Genomic DNA, 22,799 nt, shown 5'->3' on the forward strand with positions numbered 1-22,799 from the left:
CCCTCCCTTGAGTGTGGATGGGATCTAGGACGTGTTTCTAGCCAACAGAATACACTAAAGGTGAAGGGATTTTGCAGGTGTAATCAAGGCTCCAACTTCGTCAAACATAAGTTAATCAAAAGAGACTCCTGGGCTTCCCTGGTGGTGCAGTGGTTGAGAGTCCGCCTGCCGATGCAGGGGATACGGGTTCGTGCCCCGGTCTGGGAGGATCCCACATGCCGCGGAGCGGCTGGGCCCGTGAGCCATGGCCGCTGAGCCTGTGTGTCCGGAGCCTGTGCTCCGCAGCGGGAGGGGCCACAGCAGGGGGAGGCCCGCGTACCATTAAAAAAAAAAAAAAAAGAGACTCCTAAGCAGACCTCACTTAATCAGGAGAAAGCTCATGAAAGAGACGCTCTCCTGCCGGCCTTGGAGAAGCAGGCTGCTGTGATGTGAACCGCCCACATGGAGGCCATGTGGTAGGGAAATCTGAGGAGCCTCAAGGGGTTGGGGGTTTCAGTCCTATTTCTGTCAACCCCCATAAAGGCTTGGGAAGGACTCTGAGCTCCACGTGAGATGCAGAGAAGAGGACCCAGCAAAGCAGTCAGACTCCTGGTCCACAGGAACTCTGATATAAGAAATGCATTGGTTTAAAGAAGATGTGGTACATATATTCAATGGAATATTATTCAGCCATAAAAAGGATAGTAATCTGTAGAGACGTGGATGGACCTAGAGACTGTCATACAGAGTGAAGTAAGTCAGAAAGAGAAAAACAAATATCGCATATTAACGCATATATGTGGAATCTAGAAAAATGGTACAGATGAACCAATTTGCATGGCAGAAATAGAGACACAGATGTAGAGAACAAACGTATGGACACCAAGGGGGAAAAGCAGGGGAGGAGGGTGGGATGAATTGGGAGATTGGGATTGACGTATATACATAATATGTACAAAATAGGTAACTAATAAGAACCTGCTGTACAAAAAAATTAAATTAAATTAAAAAAAAAAGAAATGTATTGGTTTAAATCACTACGTTTGTGGTAACTTGTTACCCGGCAATAGAAAACGAATACACCATTGCTTCTGGAAATCACTTGTAGAGACAGGCTTGGATGGAAGGAGCACAGGGTTTTACTTTTATCCATCTACAGAATTGTTGGGTATAGGGATGAAGGAAAGGAAGGGAAGCTTCCCCAGACACATCGGTCCCTTTTTCAAGGACTGTGCCTGGTGTGACCACTGGGAAGACTTCAGCACTCTGGAACCTCACCAGGCCCTTGCCACCCCAGTCATGCCCAGGTCTCCATGAGGCTACCCAGTGGCCACCTGGCTCTGGTTTGCTGACCTGCCCTATAAATTTGGGTTAGTCTCTTATTCTCAGCTGTGTGTGTGTGGGGGGGTGTCTTAGTTTCCACATCTGCAAAATGGGTATAATTATATGAATTTTGCTCAGTTCAGAAGGATGTTGTAAGGATAACATAAAGTAATCACTGTGGAAATAGATTTTGTAAAATTAAAATAAAAAAGAGTGGCAGCAATCGTTCTTCTGAAGGGGGGGGGGCGGGCAATCTCTGGCCCCTTAAAGGGCGGGCTTCTAATGGAACCTGGAAACAGCCACTGCTCTCACCCACAGGGGACAGTCAGGGTCAATAGCTCTGAGGTCTCAGTAACTCAAAGCTAAGTAGAGATAGTAGCTGTAAATTGTTCAGGAAATTTTTAAAAATTAGTCTTTAATTTCATGTTATTGATTTTATATATTCCACCAACTCCCCCCAAAAGTTTTGAGGGCACTCAAAATCAAAACAAGCTACGATCATAACAAAAATAATTAACAAAAATAATAATTCCAAACTCCTCTTCCTTATATTCAGGAACCATCATGACTTGGTCACAAACAGAGCAGATATTCAGGCCAGTTGTTCAAGAACTGAAGTATCTGCACTGGTTGGTCAGCCACTGTTGTACAGCATCTCCCCACCACCCCCCCACACCCCATTCAGGACCCCCCTGATTCCCCAGCATCCAGCACAAATGGATTAATGGCAGACATGGCACGGGGCAACCCAGACCTTGCCCCAGTGCTGTAACTGATGTTAAACGTTAGAGCATCTATCATCTAGACAACCAAGCTGTCTAAGTGTAGCTCTTACTCATCCCCTGGGCATAACCAAATGGGTTTCTCACTGGAGGCTCCCACACCCACCCCGTGCCCTACACTCTCATGCTCTGTCATATTTCAGCTGCTACCTCTGCGTGGAATGTCTTCTCTACTCCCCACTGCTCTCTGCCTGGAATCAAATCTTCTCCACACGCCACTGCTCTCTGCATATATATAGGAATATGGCTCTGAGATACCGAGTGCTGGCAGCCACCTCTCTAAGCCTCAGTGTCCCCATCCATAAAGTGGGACTTCTAAGAGGACCTACAGTGCAGGTGATGCCTGAGCACAGTTCTAGGTGCAAAGAGGTAGAGCCTGGCCTGTTCGTATCACCAGCCCTACTCTTCCCAAGGCTTCTCCTCTAATGCAGGCATCCATGCAGCCTTCCTCCAGCCCCTCAGCCTGAAGTGGCAGCTCCCTGCTCTGAACTCTACAACCGTCTCCATCGGCCTTCCACCTGGCTCTGGCTCCTTCCATCTCCCAGCGTCAGGCAGGTGTGGAAGTGGTCTCCCCCTCCAGTCTGATCAAGAACAGACACCCTGATTCATTTTGTCATTGCTAAGCCCAGCGTGGTGACCCCCTGGGATGCTGAAAGCGCTCAGTGAAACTTTGTTGACATAAGATGAAATGCCGAGATAAGTGTCTATTGAAGGAGTAAAGGCCAGAAAGCTTTCAATAAGAAATGCCATGGAGCTTTGTAGACAGGAGAGCAGCACAGGGTCATGGACAAAGCCAAAGACTAAGGACAGTTCAGCTCTACTGAGCACTTACTAAGGGCCAGGCACTGTCCGAAGCACTTGGCATACTTGAACTCACGTAATCCTCCCAACAGCCCTGTGAAGGAGGTCCGGAAATTGTGGACCATCTGCTGCACACCTCACAGGCAGCAAGCTCACTGTGGGCAGGGACCGTGCCCTTCATCTCCTGCCCTGTCTCGACACAGAGCGGCAGCTCACCAGCCAAAGGCAGGCATGTTCCCTTCCACCATCCTGGGTGCCTCCCTTCCCCCCCACCCCGCTTCAGGGTCCTGTGTCGTGATGCACCTCCCCCACCCGTACCCCACATCTGACTTCGGATGCTTCACTCACACTAAAGTACGATAGCCTTTGAAGTCTCCAGGGGGAGGTGGCACCATTTGGGAAAATGCAGGAGTTTTTCTTTGTGTCCCTGAAATCACACTTATTTTAATCATACGTAAAGCTAGTACCGCAAATCCATATTCTATGAACCAAGAAAGAGGGTGCAGGAGCCAGAGGGATGCAGGAGAGTCTGTGTGAATCAGAAGGGGGTTTCTTTAAAGCAACACAATCCTGAGCCGGTTTCTAAGAAGGTAAAGGGGAGAGAAGAAGGAGAAGAGCATTTTAAGCAAAGAACAGGGTGCATCGGGGGCCGAGGCTGTCATGTGAAAGTCTGGCATTAAGGCAACAGTAAGTACAGATTTGTTCCCATACCGGAGTTCCTGGGTGGAGCATAGGGGCTTGTATTTTTCAGAAGCTCCCTGAAAAGGTTCCGATGTGCAGTCATTTGAGGAGTTAACGGAATAAACCAGGGATGCCCAACTCTGGTTGCATTTGGAACCCTCCGGAGAGCTTGTAAGAAATGCTGAAGCTTGAGCCCCAGCCACAGAGATTCTGATTTAATTGGTCCAGAGTGGGGCCAGGCACTGGCATTTGTTGAGGCCTCCCAGGTGCTTTCTAAGGAGGGTTGGGAATACAGCATCAAGGTAACAGGCGGGGATGAGTATGAACAGAGGGTCAGGATAATGGCAAAGGAGCTTAATGAGATAGAGTGTGAGGAATTCAGCATGGACACTTGACAGCCTGGTCAAATACGAGTACTAATTGAAGCTGTTTTTAATAAGATCTTTAAAATTTTGACTTTTATGGATTTTGCATATACCACCTATTTCCAAAAAGGTATGATCATAGCAAAAAATACTTAACAAGAGGCCTCAGAATAAGGTGGATAAAGGGTAGTGATGGAAGAGAAAATTGCATCCAGAGCCCCAGAGGATGTGAGGTAAGCCCCTTCCCCTGTCTCGGGCTATTCAAGTCATCAGCCATCCTTCAGCAGCATCTGGGGTGCTCACACCTGTAAGTTCCATCCCTCACCCTCACCCTGCCTTGGGTCCCGGACCCAGGGCCCTTGTCCTCCATCTTTTCACGTCCCATGGGAGACACTGCAACTCCACCCACTGAGGAGGTGCTTGGCAGGTGACTGGTGAAATGAATTGTTGACCCAGCTCATTTTTAACAGGCAGCCTTTCCAGAGAATGACAGGAATATGGATTATCTGCGTTTGGAGACTGTATGCCGTGTTAACTGAAGTGTTTGCAATTTAAAAGGAGAATGGCAGTTCATGAAAAATCATGAAAGTGAATGCAAATCCTTAGTTGCAGAAAGTGTCAGAAAGAACACAGAATTCAGTCCTGCCCCTGCCACCAATTCAAATTTCTAGGTGAATCTGTTATAGCATGTGTTATCCCTGATAGGCACACATGTATGCATGGTATACATATGGATGCCCACATCCATGTGTATTTATGTGTCAGTCCATCTGCTCTATATCAGTGTTTCTCAACTCTTTTTTTCATTATCACCTCTTCTAAGGAGACTTTTTAGACATTTTTTCCCTCATTAACTCCCCATGAAAATTTAATACCACAGATATACTGTCTATCTGTTTATGTGCTGTGTGTGTATTTGTGCCTTATATAAAAGCAGAGTAAGATGGTTCACCCCTCAAGAACCAATTTTATCCCCCTTGGGGAGATACTGCCCCCGTTGAGAATGTGTGGCCTATACGTTCATCTGTGCACATGTGCAAACACACACACACACATGCACACCACTAGCCAGCTAGCTAGTGGGCTCCTGCGAGAGAGACCTGCAAAGCATGTTGAGCTCTTAGAGGGGAGGCTCCCCACTTATCACAGCCAAACCAGAGAGCAGCCCTGGTCCAGTGGTTCTTGTAGGAAACAGACACCAGCAATTAGAAAACCGGGGAACTCTAGCCAGTTCTGAAGCTCACTGGGCATGACCTGGTTTCCGGATCTTCAGAGTTGGGAGAGATTTTATAGGCCACACAAGCAGAAGACATTTAATTGTTTATAAAAAGAAAATACCAAAATTCTAATTTTTGCATTGCCCTTGCAAACCACTACGTTCAAATGCCTATTTTAAAGTAAGCGAACAAAACACATTTTGGACAAAAAGAACCATCAGCATATTTATCATTTTATAGATCTGGTCATCAGGGTAGGCAAGATTTTATTGCAGTCAACCAGTCAATCTCTGAAAAACTCATTATCTGTCAAATGTTTAGTTCTGTGCAAAGACTTGCAGGCGGTGTGGAAGTAAAGGTCAATGTCTTCAAATGTCTTACAGCCCAATTTTGTTGTAACTTAAGCCAGGTATAATATCTGAGGGGTAAGGAGGCTCTCGGGAATTATTGTAACCTGTTCCCACCCAGTGAAAAGGCTTTACTTTGGTGGTACTAAAGGGGGTGAGGAGGGAGGAGAAAAAACTCACAGTGTGATTTGCTGGACCGCAGTCTTTCCCCCAGTGAGTCAGACGCTCCACATTCATAGCAAGAACTACATGGGATCCTGGATCTACGTTTCTGTCAGTCTCCAATAAAATCACCCCAAAGAATTTACTGAAGTTATAAAAGAAATATTTGGTGTTAAATATCCTAATAGGACAGTCTAAGCACTCAAACTAGGTATAATTAATATCATAGGATCAGTAAGACTTAAAAGAAGATTCTGTTGTACAATTTTTTCTAAGGAAATACTGATAAGGTAGCAAACCACAGGATTCACTCTAGCTCATTTAAGCAGAAAAGGAAATGGGCTAGAAAGTCAATTTCTGGCTTCTGCCTTGAAGAAGCAGGGCCTAAAAGAAGAATGTTCAAATGGTGCTGGGTCACAACAAAGTTGGACAAATGTCCCCTATACGTGTCACTATTGAAATCAGTTGAAAATACTCTCCAAAATATAAACATATGAATAGTGAGCAAAAGTACCCTTTATTATTACTTTGTTGGCATTCAAAAGAACCAATTTCCTGCCAGATCATTGTATCTGAGACTGCTGAAAAGAAAAGACCTTGAATTTGAGGAAAAAAAGGCATACACAGACATACACACAGACACACACAGATGCACAGACACACACACACAGACACATGCAGACACACATTCAGACACATACAGATACACACAGAGACATACACAGACACACACACACAAACACACATAATGAAACTGGCCAATGCAAAAGTTAATCAAAATAAGTCAACAGTAGCCAGAGACCATAAGTGGATTCCATGAATTTATATAATTTGAATTGAGGCCAGGATCTAACAGACCCAGGAATGTAGTTCCATCTATTTCATAGTTGAAGAATTCCCCAGAGAGGCCAAGTGTCTTGGTCAAGGGCCCAGGGGAGTCAAGGACATAAACCACTCCAAGTGCTTACTGTTAGGAATGTTTGCCTTATAAGACAACATTCTCCTTTCTCAGAAAATCTACCTCTTGCAGCAGATGTATGAGGCCTCACAGATTGGCTTGCCTGTTTGAATCGCTTACCTATCTCATGTGGGTGCAAAACTGGTTGAGAAATGCAGTCACTATTGCATTTTTACCCAGTGACGTTCTTGGACAGACCCCGAGGCGACTCTCCATCGCCAGGTGGCTGTGTCCCAGCACACAGGTGTCAGGGCACTGCCCAGAGAAACAGCATGTGTCAGCAGCACTGGGCTTCGTGGAAGGCAGGCCGAGCAGAAAACGTCAAGGGGATCATTTGACAGAACAACACCCCAAGTGCAGGGCATGAGAGAAAAATCATGCTGGCAGGAGGGGGGAATGAGTTCTGTTCACACACTGCTCTCCCACACAAGGACCTGAGTCCACAGCCACAGAAACCTTTTCCTGGGTCTGGTAACAAAGTCTAGAGCCTCAGTTTCCGTGAATATTTCATCCCATGCAGAATAGGAATATTACTAATTTGGATTCACCCAGGAACATTCTCTAAGAAATTCACAATGCTTCATCTGACAGCTCCACTCTGGGGTGGCCAGACCTCAGTGCTTAGTGGCAAGGACAGTGACAGGTGAGTACAGGCACCTCCACAGAAGGCAGCCCCTCCAACCTCAGCACATGACAGCAAAGGCTAAGACCTTTGCTCTGGGTAACACACCACGGTCAGTTCATTTCCGTGTCAGCTGGGCCCCTTGGTCAGGGGTCAGCCCAACACCTGTTTTTGTAAATAAAGTTTTATTAGAACACAAGCATGCCCATCATCTATGTATTGTCTATGGCTGCTTTCTTGCTACAGCAACAGAGTTTGGCAGCTGTGACAGAAACTGTGTGGACTTCAAGGCCGAAAATATTTACTATGTGACCCTTTATAGAAAAAGTTTGCTGACCTCAATCTAGGTTATGGGAGCACGAAGACTCCTCACCAAGTAGATGGTAAACTGCTTGAGAGGGTCCTTTTGGACTCTCCCACCAGGCCTCCCACAATGCTCAGTACACAGTCGAACCCATCCAAGAATCAACTTGTGAGCTGAAAGGGACCTCAGATATCATTTCATCCAACCCTCTTATTTTAGAGATGAAGAAACTCAAACGACCAGTCCAAAATCCTAGAGTGGCAGGAAGCAATAGCAAACAGCAACTTTCCTGAATTCCATTGTATTGCTATGTTCCCCAGTAAATATTCATTAAATCAGGAATAAATGCAAAGATACATATGGATGTATATAGCAATATCATTAGTTGAGCATATGGTATATACCAAACACCATATGAATATAGGCATTTTAGTCTTGGACCTCAAACCTTGGGAGAAGAGTGTACACATAAAAAGTTTATATGTGTATTATATATGATGTATAATATAAATATGATCATATATGTATGCATGTGTGTGTGTGTGTATAAAGCAATAATAAAATGATGGTGCACATGTTCCCTTGTAGGAAACAGCCAGCCATGAGGAAAGGCTCCAACTGATCTGTGACTTCAAAGTAACCATGTCAGTTGGATACTGTCCTCCTTGTTTGAACCCAACAAAAGGAAATCAGTACGAGCCCAGGGGGCACAACCATGGCCCGAGTGACAGCTGTCTTCCATCCCTGGCCTCTTTTCCCAGATCCTTGTAGACCATCGTCCCCCCACATTACAAGTCCTTCGTCATCGAGGGGCATCTGATAACCGCTCCTTTGCCCTCCTTGGCTGATGTCTGATCACACATCGGGAGGTACGCCTTCACCCCAAAGTGTTAACCCACCAGACCTTCCCTCCAAGGACCCTTTATCTCCACTCTGGAATGAAACACACTTGATAATGTAGTTCTTGGCACACAAGTCAAAAAATGTTTTCTGAAGAGCATCAGGCCGAGATAGGCTCCAATTGCCCTTTACGATGACCTAAACTGGGAGCGGGGCCAGAGGGATAGGCCTTGGGCTTCCTCCAGGGGTGCCCTTGCTCTCCTGGTCAAGAGCAGCGCCCAGGGTCCTGATGGGGTGGAGAACAGGAGGCCCTTCACCACCTGCTCCTCCAGGTCCTGCCCTGGGATCAGGTCTGTTGCAGGCAGAGGTGGATGGCCTCATCCCCCTTCTTTGCCCCAGCTTAGCCGGGAGTATCCCCTCACTCCCTGCCCCTGAACTGAACCCCAAACCCTTATCTGCCCATGCCACAAAGCTCAGCTCAGTGCCTTCCTAATACCAGGTCCCCTTGCTTCCAGCTCCCACAGCCTTGTATGTGCCCTTGGGTCCCAATCCTCCTGCATATCCAGTGGCTGCCCTGCCCACCCCTCCACCTCAGACTGCAAATTCTGCCTGGGCCCGACTGTGTCTGCCTTGTGTACCTTATTCCCTTCCAGACCAGGGGCTGGACACCTGGTCGACCTCAGGCAACAGCTGCCACGTGGAAGAGTGCATTGCAAGCACGTTTGACTTTAATTTTGTTATTTTTCATCACTAACATATGTTACAAGATGTGGTTTTGTAGTCAGTCAGACCTAGGTTTGAATCCTAACTCTACTACTTTCCATGGGACCCCAAGTTAAGCTCTAACTTTTCCAAGCCCTAGATTTCCCATCTGTAAATCAGTCACAAGGTACCCACCCCATGGCATGTCTGCCTCAGGGGTACTGAATGAAATGGAGTGGCGAGCACAACGTCTAGGGCATAGGAGATGCTCAAAAAATTGAATTTATTATAAAAGCCTCCCACCGCTTTGCTACCTTTGACTATGTCATGTGTCTCAGAATGATTCAGAAAGGGCCTAGCATCTGTGAGGCTGGGCCCCCATAGAGTGAACCACAGCCAATAGCTCTATTCTCCCTGCTGACTTCAGTCTGCTGTGTGGCAATATAATAGCCTACCTTCTCTGGGCCTCAACGTCCTCTTAACAAAAGCACCATCAGGCTCCTCAGAAGCTGCTGGAATCCCGTGAGGACTCAGTGGAATCCACTGAATTCCAGAAGTAACACTTAAATTTATTTTGATGTATTATTTTTCACCTTTAGAGGGCCCTGGCAAATTGTCTGTAATTATTTTTATTGTAGGACTCTACCATACCTCTTTAAATGAGTCTAGTTCTTAGTGATGGAGAGGGGCAGTGTAACTGGAACACACACAGGTTTCCTTCAAGCCAAGGGTTCCATCCTTGCAAAGATGAGTTTCAAAGCTTACCCTAGAATCCTGAGGCACCTTGGCCAACGGCCATCTCTTGGCAAGGGGATGGGGTCTGCTCTGGGTAGCTACCCCCAGATCGCACAGCAAACATGACCTCTACTCCTGGTCTGAAAGATGGCAAGCTCAGTACACAAGCTGTTCTCCTCGTCTCTCTCTGCCCCTCCTTCGGATCCTCTTCCTCCTGCATCCTGACCTGATAAAGCAATCCCAGCCAACGAACGTGGCAGCAGGGGCTGCAGTGTCCAGGTATAGCCCATCCTGGGTAACGCTCACGTTTTAAAAAGGACCTCTGGGGGACAGGCCTTAAAGCAAAGAGGTTGAGCAAAGGGTGGGAACTGATTGACATCAAAGTGTGGGAATTGATTGACAGTCGTAGAGAAATAGGAAGAAGACTTGAGAACAGGTGGGTCTCTAGGTGGCTCTACCTTCCATGTCTGGTCATCGCCTGGTCTGCCTAAGTGTAGCGATCTGACTTGGCCTTGGACTATTTGTTGTCACCTATGGAGAACTAAGGAAAGGCGAAGCCTTGGGCACCCCCCTCTAGCTGGCCATTAAAAAAAATGTCTCTTGACTCAGCACGACAACTTTCTCTTCACGCAGCTGGGAGGGTCTGGGTGCAATGAGAAAGCAGAGAGCACAGATCCCATTGCCTGGGGATGGGGGCCAAAGCCTAGCTCTACCGTGTCCTAGCTCTGTGGCCTTGGACAGTAGACTTGGTCTCTCTGAGCTTCACTTTCCTCATCTGTAACTTGGGAGTAATAATCGGACCCACCCATAGAATTCAAGGAGCTAAATAAGCAAGGCATTCAGAACAGCACAGAGCCATGGTTATTATTATTCAGTTTCCAAACGTATTCTCTGATTTCTGAAAGTGCAGAGACACTCATGGGACCAAAGAGGACTGGGGAATGAGGGTTGATTTTTCTACTTCATAAGTCAAGTCAGCTGCCCTCTGTTTATCTCACCTTATTTCCCCTGACATCCCCCCCACCCATCAATTCCCGACATTTTCCACTTCAAGCACATTATATTCCGGGGATAGGGGTGAATAGCTGTGCAGAAAACACAAGCCCATGACTGTTTTTTAACTCCAAAGGCCATGGAGCAGGTTCTAAAGTCAAGGGTCAATATTTAAGAGGATTGGAATATAATGTACATTGAGGTGACCTGGGAGCAGCTGGAAGACCCGCTGCCCCTCAGATTTCTCTCCAGTGCATGTCACGGTCCTTCACATTCCCACTGTTAGACTCACTTCTCTGGGTTCAGGGTATCCACATGGGCCCTTGTTAAGTCATGGGCAGTGTTCCCATAATGGACTGTGCATCAGAATCCCTGGGGCACTAGTTAATTACAGATGCCTGGGACGTCCTCCCCACAAGACTCTGACTCATAAGCGTGTGCCGGCATTTGTAAAGCGTCCCAGGTAGATCGTGTGATCATGCGAGGCTGGGACACCCTGTGCTGGTTGAGATCACTCAGGTCTGGGGTCAGGATCTCCAGGTTTCTCCCTCAGCTTGTGCAGAAGAAACCAGAGAACAGGCCCCAGAAAGTCATCTTGTCTGTCCTGAGGATTAAACCTCTTCCTTCCTCCAAGGGACTGTGTGAGGATAAAATCAGATGAGACTCGAAAATGCTTCCGAAACTGTACGGACACATAAGGAACCATTTTAAGGGAGTATAGGAAATCCGGCTGGGAAAGGGAATGCAGGCCTGGTTAGAGTGTCCTCAATGTCAGGTAGAAGAAGGGGAACTTGATCTAGCAGGTAGAGGAGTGGCTACGACAAAGCGAGTATTCCAGGAAGATTAAGCTCATGGTATCAAACATGGCAGACAGAAGAAGAGAGAGGCTGTCGGCAGGATGCTGTCCTAGGGAGTGATGAGATGACACAGCGGTAGGAAACAAGGAAATAAATCATTTCTACGGTAGAGACTGGTTTGTTGTTTGTCAAACCTGCTTCCGCTATTCCTGAAAACACAGCTCAATGACACTTGAGTTCTGGACTATGGAAAGAGGCTGGAAGTGACTTGGCCGCTTCCAGGCAGGGACCATGCACACTTTCCATGTGGTCCTTCACCTCTTCCCCATGATGCTCCATCCTTCCCCCTGTGCTGGTCGAATGCACAGTCCAGCAGAGGAGTTGGCAGCCTTAGGGAGTGGCAGGACCACAGAGCAGAAGAAGCCAGAAGAAGGAAGATCGTTCACCAAACCCTCCACTGAGCTATTGTGGGAACAAGGTGATGGGTGCATACTGACCAATACAATGCCCTACACTTAAACAATGAAAACTCTAATTTATGAAAGGAGTTTATGTTTCTGATTTTATTTGACCCTTATACTAATCCCACCAGACAGATAACACCTCTGACGTGCTCCTAAAGTACTCCAAGGAGAAGAGGTCATGTAACCTTCCCCACGTGGCATCCTTCTCTCCCGAAAGCCCTGTGGTCCAGCCCTGCTCAGAACCCTTTATCTCCACAGGAAAAATCTGAGGCATTTGTGATAAAGGACCACAGACATATGGCTCCTTTGGTTTCCAAGGCAGAAAAACAAAGACAGAGTGGATGCTAGATTTTATGATATAACTACAAAACGCCACAGAAGCCAAATGTGAAAATGAATAAAAGGCAGGTGAGATTGCCCCTCCCTACAACCACCTACCTGCTGTGTTTCCTGGGTCTCTGCTCCCTGTCAAACACAGGTGGGCAGTGAGGGGAGAAGAGCCTTGGGCTGAGTCAAGAAGTCTTTATCTGCTTTCATGCCAACCTCCCAAACTGAGTTTATAAGCGACAGTAACTGGTACGTAGTTTTCACTTCCTCTGCGTTCTAGGTAATGGGTTTGCAGTTGGCGTCCATCCACTACAAACCCTCCCCTCCTTCACCTTTTGTGTTATCTCCAGTCTGATACTTGAGTCTTCCCCGCTTACCCTAGAATAATGATAAACTGAAGTGGAAAACATCACCCTGAGCTCCGTAGAGGTTGGTATAGGGTATAGGGTAACCAGCACCAAACTTCTACACACCACAGCCTGGGGGTCACCCAAGACACAGTGTGATGAACTCCACTTCAGAATACCTCTCCTTAGATACAAAGGGGCCAGGCACACCACGTTCAGATTATTAAGTACCTTCCTCGCTTTTAAAATATAATTGCCCCACAAGCAGGAGGTAACACATGGGATCTTCTGCATTTTAAATAAAAGCCCAAATTGCTCAGTTTGCCTCACGATCCGACCCAAACTTATATATCTGTCTGCCTTCCCCATATCCCTCCACACGCTTTGCCAAAGAACAGTAGAATGCTTAGTTCTTCTAGACACTTCCGGACACTTCTTGCCTCTACAAGCCATCGTCCATACGATGGTTTCCTCTGTCTGGGACATCATGTTTGTTTCCTACCGCTCTGCTTCTTCATCACCTTTGCTAAATCCTCCTGGGCCTCATTCCTCATTTAGGAAATGGACATTTCCTAAAGCACAGTCCTCACCTCTTTACCCCTTCTCCAAGCTCCCTCGTCCGAACCCATGCCTTCAACGGTGGTAGGAAGGAAACACGAGTTCAAATCCGCACCCCTAGCCTGACCTCTATCTCATCGTTAGCTCTGGTTTTCCAGCACTCCAATGGCCATCTGCCCTCAGCTGGCCTGCCATCACCTCAAACAGAACAGTTCTAAAACCAGGAGATTAGCCTCATGACCAACAACTCCCTTCCTCGCGGCTCTATTTCTATCCTAGATCCGTAGGGTTTCCAGGTTAAAAAGGAAGCATAAAGCTGAAGCTCAATTCATTCATCTAGACTCAATCCGTTTACAACAGCTTGGACAATAGTGGTCAAGCCCATCAATAGCATCACCATTCCAGACCTGGAAACCAGTCTCTCCAGAGGTGAACTGACCATGAATCTAGACTTGGGCCTCCCTCCTGTGTTTGCAGAGGCTTCTTCCAAGGCCTGTGCTCGTTCTGTACCCACATCACTCCTCCCCAGCAGGCCCCTCCTTTCAGCCCCAGCTTGGGCTCACGGTGGCCTCCCCGCAGCAAACACTGGAGGAGCCTCCTCCCCGGCCTCTGCTGCAAGGCTCTCCTTCTTCATAATCCCCGTGAACACAGCCATAAGAGCAAAGACAAAAACAGCAGCAGCTCACGTGTCATCTCGCTTCTCTTCCTCAAACCCATAGAGCAGGTAACCGGAAATGTTAGACTGTGAATTTATCTGACAAGAGGGGGTCAGACCAGATGACTTCTAAGAGGCTTTTCCCAATCAGAAATTCTATGATTTTATGATTGTGGAGCCCATCTTACAGAAGAGGAAGCTTGGCCTTAAAGAAAGCCCCACCACCAATATGGAGCAGAGCCAGACCTGGAATCCAGGTTTTCTTACTTGTCATTCATTAATCTTCCCACCACATCGTGCAAAATAGCATAGGAACCATTCTAACGAAGCAGGGACCAGATCAAGCTCCCACCCTGGGTAGAACCCTCTGGTAACTCCCTATTACTTACCAGGGGGCAAAACCCACTTACCTGCCATTCAAAACCCCTTCCCACTGCTGTGTTTCTATCTTATTTCCAACTGTGGCCCTCCATATACCACTCCCTTCAGCCAACCTTGTAGACCCACTGGGCCCCACACATCCTCGTCTCCATACTGTTTCTGGACCTGACATGGTTGCCCACTCCTAGTGACTCTCATCACTCTTCAGAGCACAAATCAGGCCCCACCTCCCTGCAGACTAGACCTGGAGACCTCATCTGAGCCACATGGGTCCCTTCATCGGCTCCCCTCATTTCACTTCCTACCACTCACGGGGCATGATGTTGGCATTTTTACTCCTCAGCTTCAAGTTCATGGGCTGCTGAGACCCCATCTTCTTTGATCTCCCCGCCCTGATTTCAGCTTTCACTGAGCCTGGCACAAGAGTAGGTGGCTCCATAAACATGTTTGTTAATTGGTTAACTGATTGATGGATTGTTTTTAATCTCTTAACGCCCTACATTTCTTATCTGACTACTATTTCCTTCATGCCCAGCTTTTTAAATTACTTGTCATTCCTATATCATAAAAAAATTACAAAGGAAGAAAAGCAAGTGTAAAAGAAAGGTCAAAAGCATTCCTTTCCTCCCTTTTCTGGTTTATTTAGGGTCAATCTGGGGTGATTCATGCTAATAAGCATATTTGCCTCAGCCTCCTCCATCCCAAGAAATGCACACTTCCAGTGGGGAGTCGACTTTCTCTTGCCCTTTGGATCCTCCACTGGGTAGGTTCAACCCTATTTACCCATGATCTAGGCCAGTGGTTCTCAATGTTTGATGAATCCCAGGATCACCCAGGGGTAGATACCTGGAACTCACCCTCACCTCCTGAATGCGAATCTCTGGGGACAGGGCTGGGCAAGTCCATATGAAAAAGCTTTGCAGTGACTTTTTCATGCCCCAAAGGTTGTGCGCCAGTGGCCTAGCCATTGTTCACCATGAGTGCTGCAATAAACATAACTCAAAGAAACTTCCCGTGCTAACAGAGCTAGAGGGGACTTTGTTTTAGAGGTTAAAAACTCCATTTCTCTTTACCAGAAAGAATTCATTTTAGTTCTGACAGCAGATTATCTATCTTATTTATCCTTAAAGCCCTTCACATCTCAGAACTAAGATACTCCTTGAATAAATATATGAGTGTGCAAAGTAGATTCTCACTCAGGGAGCTGGCAGAGACACTTCCTTGGTAGTTGGAGCTCACCCCTCACAAGCAGCGTCAGATCTAAGATGCCCCGGGGTGGAGACACACCTTCAGGAAGCCCATGCTTTAAACACTTCGCATCTTCACTATTTCTGATCTTCCAGCTTCGATGAAAAAGACAACTGAGAATGTCTCCCGGGTAACAGTTTTTAAAGGTACCAGAGATTGAGAGTCTATTATGTTTTTCCTATAGTCCAGATAGATAATACATGTAAATGTGTGTGTGTGTTTTCTAGGAGAGTAACCATGGCTAGGCAGAGCTTGAAGTTTGCAAGCAAGTGAGAAAATCTGCATAGGGATTCCAGGGGTCCTCTTGGAACTAAAGGACCTGGACTCCAGAGCCTTCTCCTTATTGAAGGGTCAAGGTTGTAGCACCTACGGATGAGCCTGGGAGGCCCCACCTGGAATCCAGTGACAAGAAGGGAATAAAACCCCGGAAGTATCATCCCCATGGAGCTGAAAGGGGAGGGGCACCCCCAGTGGTTTGATGCATCTTGGTCCAGCCCCTCGAGCTATGTGGGAGCAACTACAGGAGGAATCAACATCCCTTGAGTTGGAAGAATCCACCCATTGGTCAGAGATCTACACTGTCCCTGTGGTTACATTACTTCAAACAGTGGCCTGTGGGGGATTCCAGCTTCTGAAGCAGCAGCCCTGTGGGAGGCGATCAGATCCAGAGACAGCTTCCCTGTGCTCGGGCTCCCAGCGGCCTTTGTCCCGGCTCCAGCAACAAGGCAGCAGAACATAGGACTGAATGTCTGACTTCTGGGACACATCAAGGAAGGGACAGGCAAAGGCTTGGCTTCTCACTTTTTGGGCTATACTGGGCCTGCAGAGGAGGCTTTACTTAGACCCCAGATTCTGCACAGCTCACTCAGTGCTCACACCCACCCCAGGAAATAGGTATTGCCATTATCAGTACTGCACTGGTAAGAAAACTGTGGCCCAGAGAGGTCAAGCAGCCTGTCCTAGCTCACACAGCAGATGACTCTCAGTCTGATACCAAAAACTGCACTTTTCTACTACACCTCCTGTCACCACTCACATGGGCCCAGCATCTGGAATCTCAAAAGGAACCAAGAATGGAAAGCTTTTGACCTGACCGTCTAAATTGATGGGCTCTTTGCCCTGGGTGGACAGAGCCACCAAACACCCAGAGAAACAGCGCAAGTCGGCAGGGAGGCAGGACCTGACACCACTGGCTGTGGGCTTTAGCATCTTGAGACCCTCAGTCCTCACTCCCACCACCTGCCAGGGAACCTGGGACATATATGAGTCACCCTTTGACATTAGCACTGCCATGAATGTGTTACCAGGTAAGGATGCACTCGCTGACACAGCAGGGCAGATGAATTGGTGTATTGGATTATTGACCAAAGATCAAAGCCAGGAGGTAGTGGGAAAGAAACACAGTGGCATGATGTGATCAAAGGAACTTCAAAACCTGATAAACCCATGCTTGGGCAGGTGACCAGGCAGCCAGTGGGCAGCTGGGGTCTGAGAGGCAACACAAAAAGATTTGATCCTGTCTGTTCTGGAAGTCAGATGACCACACCACGGGTCACCACGTCTTGACTTGTGCCCTGCACCACTGTCAGAGACGTTCGGATCACTCAGTAAATGAAAAGACTAGTCATTTCCATCAGACAAACAGCAGGACTCCGTTCTGTTTCCCCCAGGCTGAACTGATGATTATTTACTAGACCGACCCCATGCACGGATTGTTCTGGAGTCCTGCAGATAGGGCTTTATAGTCCGTCAGCATCTGTTCCCGGAGCATCTGGCTGCAAGCTCTCTATCAACAATGCTCCTGATCGGGATGATCACGATGCCCAGAGGCTGTTAGAAGTTCTAGACATTCATCTGCACTAGCAAGGCCGCCTAGTTCAGCTGTGGCAAAGCTGACTGCCTCGGGACCCGCCTCTGATGAGGACTCAGTGGCTCTCCACCAGAGCTGCACGCCGAAGTCACCTGGGGGTGTGGTAAAAATACCACTTCTGGGTCCCACCCACAGAAACTCTTCTGTAATTGACCTGGGGAGCAGCCTGGCATCAGGAGTTTTAAAATCTCCCCCAAATGATTTGAATATGTAGCCAAAGTTGAGAACCACTGGTTTCTGTTGAAACTCACAGCCTTGGCCCCAAGAGACACTTGTTGCCAACTGGTGCACCATCATCACTTCACTTGGGTGGCTTTCTACCTCCGGGGTCTAGGGGTGGGACTGGGGGTGAGGGAGTCGATACAGATGGAGATCTAACTATGCAGCACATCCTGCGTTTGTCTTCCCAAATCACTTTCTGTTTTGCTTTTATTTCCGAGCTCTTTTTTCTTTCAATAAACCACACTCACTGCCACTATCAACTCTAACCTGTTGTCCTCCCTTTGTGATCAAAGTCCCAGCTGTGTATGATCTCATTTATTCTCAAAATAGCCCTGCGAGTGAGGAATCAGCCAGGCCATTGTTCTCTAAGGCAAATCAGGGACCTGCAGATCAAGAAAGGTTCTATCTGCCACGGAACTCATATCCTTATCGAAGTCAATGTGTTCATGGCAATTTCCAATTTACAAAATGCTTTCCTCTATTTGTTCCTGTGGCATCCTCACAGCCCGTCTGTGGGGGAGGTATTTTCATAACCAGGGTGGCCACACGTCCTGCACAACATCGGTGACACCTGTTGTCCCAGCCTAACCATTGGTAGCACCTCCTTTCTCTCTCAGAAGTGTCTTGGTTTGGACAATTCAAGATACGGGCACCTTATTTGTAACCACCCTCTTGTTTTAAGAGGGGTGTATTGAGACTCATACACTTGTTCATACACTCTGAACTTGCTCAGAGTCACTCGACAAACGAGAGGCAGAGACAAGATCTGAATCCAGGTCTCTGGCTCCTCTTCTCGATCCACATCAGTTGGGAAATGAGAATCAGAGCTGACCTCCTCAAACCTCTGTGATCTCTTAAACATCCCCGTTAGAATGTTCCCTGGACGGGAGAGACTTGGAGTACAGAGCAGGGCTGGGCAGGAACTCTGACAGCGTTTTATGCCCACGTGAGAATGGACTAGTAAGTTGCCAGGAAGGATCATCTTGGAAACACTTGAAAGCCTGACTTGGCAAAAGAAGGTGCAAGACCTGACATATGGGTGTTTGCAAAAGAGTAAGAAATGTAGAGTCTCAACTGCTAGCTGAGGACAGGGTCTGAATGCTATTTACTGCCATCTACTTCTGGGCATTTCTCATACGCTCCCTGAGCACCTGAGTTATTCAACCATAAAACGGGACAAATCATCATCCTCAGTTCCTGAGGTTGTTACAGGGAGAGCAAACGGCCGCTTGCCAAGCACTCTGACAGCATCGCGTCTCAAGAGGTCCCTGGGAGCCACATTTCTTTGTTTACATCACTTTTCCTGAGTGAACCAAGGCTCCCGAACAAGGAAGCTGGGGATCTGATGAGATAAGGTATTTGAACGCGCTCCCTAAGTCCTAAAACGCTACCATTTAGTAGTATTATTAGCAGCGGCGGTAGTAACAGATGATTATCAATTGATGTGGCACAGAATCGCATGTCCTTGAAACTCTGGATTATGGAGGTTGTGAATGACACACCCAGGAGACAGGCCAGCTTTGGGGGCAAGGGTCCCTTCATGGAAGTGTTGAAGATGACATCACAAGTCTTACTGGGTGAGGCAAGCCTGCCTGGGAGGCTTCCTAGAAACCAACCCGCTGGGCCTGCAGAAATTACCTCAGATACCTGACCCCGTCAACGAGAAGGACTTTCTTCTGATGGGAATCATACAGCTAAGAGACACGGCAAGCTATGGAAATGCCTGATTCTATAAATCAGGACATTGCTTCTCTAACACAAAACCGTTCAAAGCCTGGGCAGTGTCTTTATGTTCACAATTTTTTTCAGCCTTTACTTGTCCCTGTAAATGATAACTACTAACCAGAAGCTCAAAAGGGGGGTGGGGGAATCAAAAGAGCTTTCCTATCTGATTTTTTTGTTCCCTCATCAATCTGGTTTCTGCGCTGACCAAGAAGGTCTGCCTGGCTCTCATGGGTTCCTTTCCTTTAGGGAAAAAAAAGCAAATGACAACACAGGTACTTTAGAATTCTTGCAGGCACTGGGGGCAGCGAAGTGAGCTTTCTATACAAATGGAGAAACCCTCCAAGCTGCCAACATGAAATTCAGAAGGCGCAGGTAGAATGGTCTTCTCACCTAGGAGGGGGCAAAGGGCTCCTTTGGCTCTAAAAGAGTCAATTTGTGTTTCAAATATCTTTCAGGAACTTGACACCGTGAAACTACCTGCTCCCAAGGAATCTGAGAAAGTCCTAGAATAGCTTTCCTCAAGAAGAACAGCAAGACTCCTTGCTCTGTAAAAGCTCTCCGTATTCACTCCCTAGACCGCAGCCTTGGACGCTGGGGGTCAGGGCAGACCTGCCGGGCCCTGGGTCCAACACTGCCCAGCCTGGGAGGACATGACCTCTTTCATTACCTGGTCTGCCACAGAGCCTGGAAATCCTCCCAGAGGGGTCCCAGAAACCAAATGAGGGAGACAGAAGCCTCATTTTGGGGGAGAGAAACAGGTTGAGGAAAGTAAGTCTCACTAAAAAACAAATGTAATATCTATGGATAGTCTTGAAAAATAACTCTCCAAAATGAAAAAATCCAACAAAGCTTCGTGGTAGGCTGGGCCAACTGAGACTGAGCAATTTCCAAGTGTAAATTCCACAACTGGTTTATTATTTTTTAGGTGTCAAAAGGTACCAAAAACCAAAAAGGTCATATAGATCTTATACTTTCTGTGAAACTCTATTTGTTTAATTAGTTTGTATTAGATAAAGATCCTTTGGCCAAAACAAATTTAAAAGACGTGTATATGCCCCATCCTTGGGGAATATATATGCCTTTTAAATTCAGCCAGGAGGCCCCTGACAGGCACCAAGTTCTCTTCCCTTCTCAGTTACATGTATATGCCTAGGGAAACTGCATTCTGAGGGTTTTTTCCCTTTTGTGAAAGGTCTCAGCGCTCAGGCAGCCAGCCGACGCCCCCTCCCCCAAGTTCTGGCGACTCTGCACCGCCCCGGAGGCAACTTCCCTGCGCCTCAGGTTTCCCGGCTTCTGCTGCACGAAGACCTATCAAATGTTTCTTTCTTATTACGCTCGAGGACCGGGAGACGCTGCCTCGGCCTCCATCCTTCCCCCCTCCAGGTTGCAAAGGAAGTGCAGCAGGTTTGGATGTTAGCCCGTTTCTGCCCAGGGAGCAAGGCAACTTAATTTAATTTTTTCCCCTATGCCCCTTCCTCCCAGTCCGCCCCAGGTTACCCTTAGCCTTTCCTGCTACAACCCCGCAGAAGCATAATTATGACAATTACAATAATGTGGGCGAGTGGAGTGTTTGGTTTCTGCTTTGCGGGTCACAGAGCAAGAAAACGTCTTTGTTTCCTTTTGCTGTTCTTTTAATAGCTCTGAGTAAAAGAGAAAAGGGGGATTTTAAGAAATGTTATTTTTGCTTTGCCAAAGGTCATATTACTAGTAATGCTTTCTTTTCTCCCTCTTCCTTCCCCTCACCCCCCAATTTTAGAAGAAAGCTTCAGGGGTCCAGCCAGGTTCCTGCCATCTCCCTGCACCTGGAGATGCCCTTCAGGACAGGCCAAAATCGCGCCGGGGTAGGGTGACGGCTGGTTCTGCGGCGGGTTTGACAAACTGCCTGGCAGACTCTCCGAGAAGACAGCCACCTGCCAGACTGCACCTGACTCCATCCCTCCCGGGAGCCCCGAAGCAACAGAAAGGCCACCCAAGGGACCGTCAGGGCTGGGCTGTGCTCCCTGGGGAAGGTCCGCGTCCCAGAGCGCTCGGCGCCCGGGCACGTGAGCCGCGAGCCTGGCTGGAGGCGCGGCAGGTGCTGCGGCGGCGGGACGCCGACCTACCTTCACGAAGAGTTCGATCTCGGGGTCCCTGTCGTCCCCGTTAGCTGTCGCCGCGTCCGTCATGCCGTCGGCGCCCGGGGCCAGCGTCCCGGGCCGGGGAGGCGCCACCTCTGCGGCGCCCGGGCCAGCGCTCCAGCTCCTGCCGCTGCTGCAGCCCGGCTGGGCCCCCTGCGGAGAGAGTTTATTTCCTTTAATCTATTTCTCCAGCCGGTGACAGCGGTGCCTGAGAGATCGGTGTCCCGGGCGATCACACGGAAAGGAGAGAAGCCAGGAGGGGACAGGGGCCGGCGAGGGAGAAAGGTGGACTCAGGGATGGCCGGCAGGTCCTGAGAGCAACAAGTGCCGCGCGCTGAGAGGTGTCACCGGATCCGCGCCCGGCAGCGATCCCGCGGTCGCCGCCCGCGCCCAAAATAGCCGGCGCCGCGGGGCGGGGTCAGCCCGGGCGGGCGGGAGGGGCTCCCCGCGAGCGCGGCCCCCGCCCGCACCCCAGGCCCTGCGGGGCGCGCGCAGACCGGCCGGGCGGCACCGCCACCCGGGTAGGAGGATGCCCTGGGAAAGGTAAAAAGGGATGGGAGTGGGGGGGGGGGGCGCGGAGAGGATGAGAGAAGAGAAGAGAAGAGAAGAGAGAGAAAGGGAAGATGGCTTTAAGCTTTACATTCATTAACGAAGCATCAGCTCCTCCAAGTTACTCTCCTAGCAGCGATACCCACGAGGAAAGCCCCTTCTTGCCTTAGGGATGCTCAGAGTGGGGAGAGGCTGCGGGTAGCGCGGAAGAGAACGGAAGGACCCTGAAAACCATGCATTCACCATCCTCGTGCTGGATCAATAGAGTAGGGTTGGGGGCAGGGGGAGGCAGGGATGGCCAGGGGGTGATGTGTAAGGTAGAGAGAGAGGTGTGCTAGCCCAGTCAGGTGCAGCCAGATCCAAGATCCTGTCCTTTAACCTTCTGGGCTGGTTTTCTTCCTCTTTCTTTCATTTTGTCTTTTGCATTCCCTTCTTTTTTCTTTCTTTTCTATTCTTATTTTACTTCTTTTCTCTCTCCCTCTTTTTTTTGGTTTGTTTTTTGTTTGTTTGTTTGTTTGTTTAGTAAAGGATAATACACGCATGGGGAAAAATGCATATATTGTAAGTGGACAGCTAGATAAGTTTTCACAAGCTGAACCCATCCATGAAACCAGCACCAGATGACGATGTAAAATGTTAGCTAGCCGCCCAGAAGCTCATTCTGATCTCTCTAACTCTCCTCCCTCTCCATGGCTCTCACCCACCTGGGGTGAGACTTGTAACAGCAC

General features: G+C 48.3%; 1 protein-coding gene across 1 annotated transcript in view; it reads right to left on the reverse strand.

The window, feature by feature from the left end:
• Positions 1 to 21,873, reverse strand: part of CLIC5 (chloride intracellular channel 5) — a 104,200-nt gene extending 82,327 nt beyond the window's left edge. Inside the window, exon 1 of the mRNA XM_081247752.1 lies at positions 21,508 to 21,873. Coding sequence (XP_081103878.1) covers positions 21,508 to 21,570 — 63 coding nt within the window. The 5' untranslated portion in view covers positions 21,571 to 21,873. The remainder of the gene's footprint in view (positions 1 to 21,507) is intronic.
• Positions 21,874 to 22,799: the final 926 nt, after the last annotated feature.

Source organism: Mesoplodon bidens, assembly GCF_964165515.1.
Source record: "Mesoplodon bidens genome assembly, chromosome: 10".
In the NCBI taxonomy this organism is placed as follows: Eukaryota; Metazoa; Chordata; class Mammalia; order Artiodactyla; family Ziphiidae; genus Mesoplodon; species Mesoplodon bidens.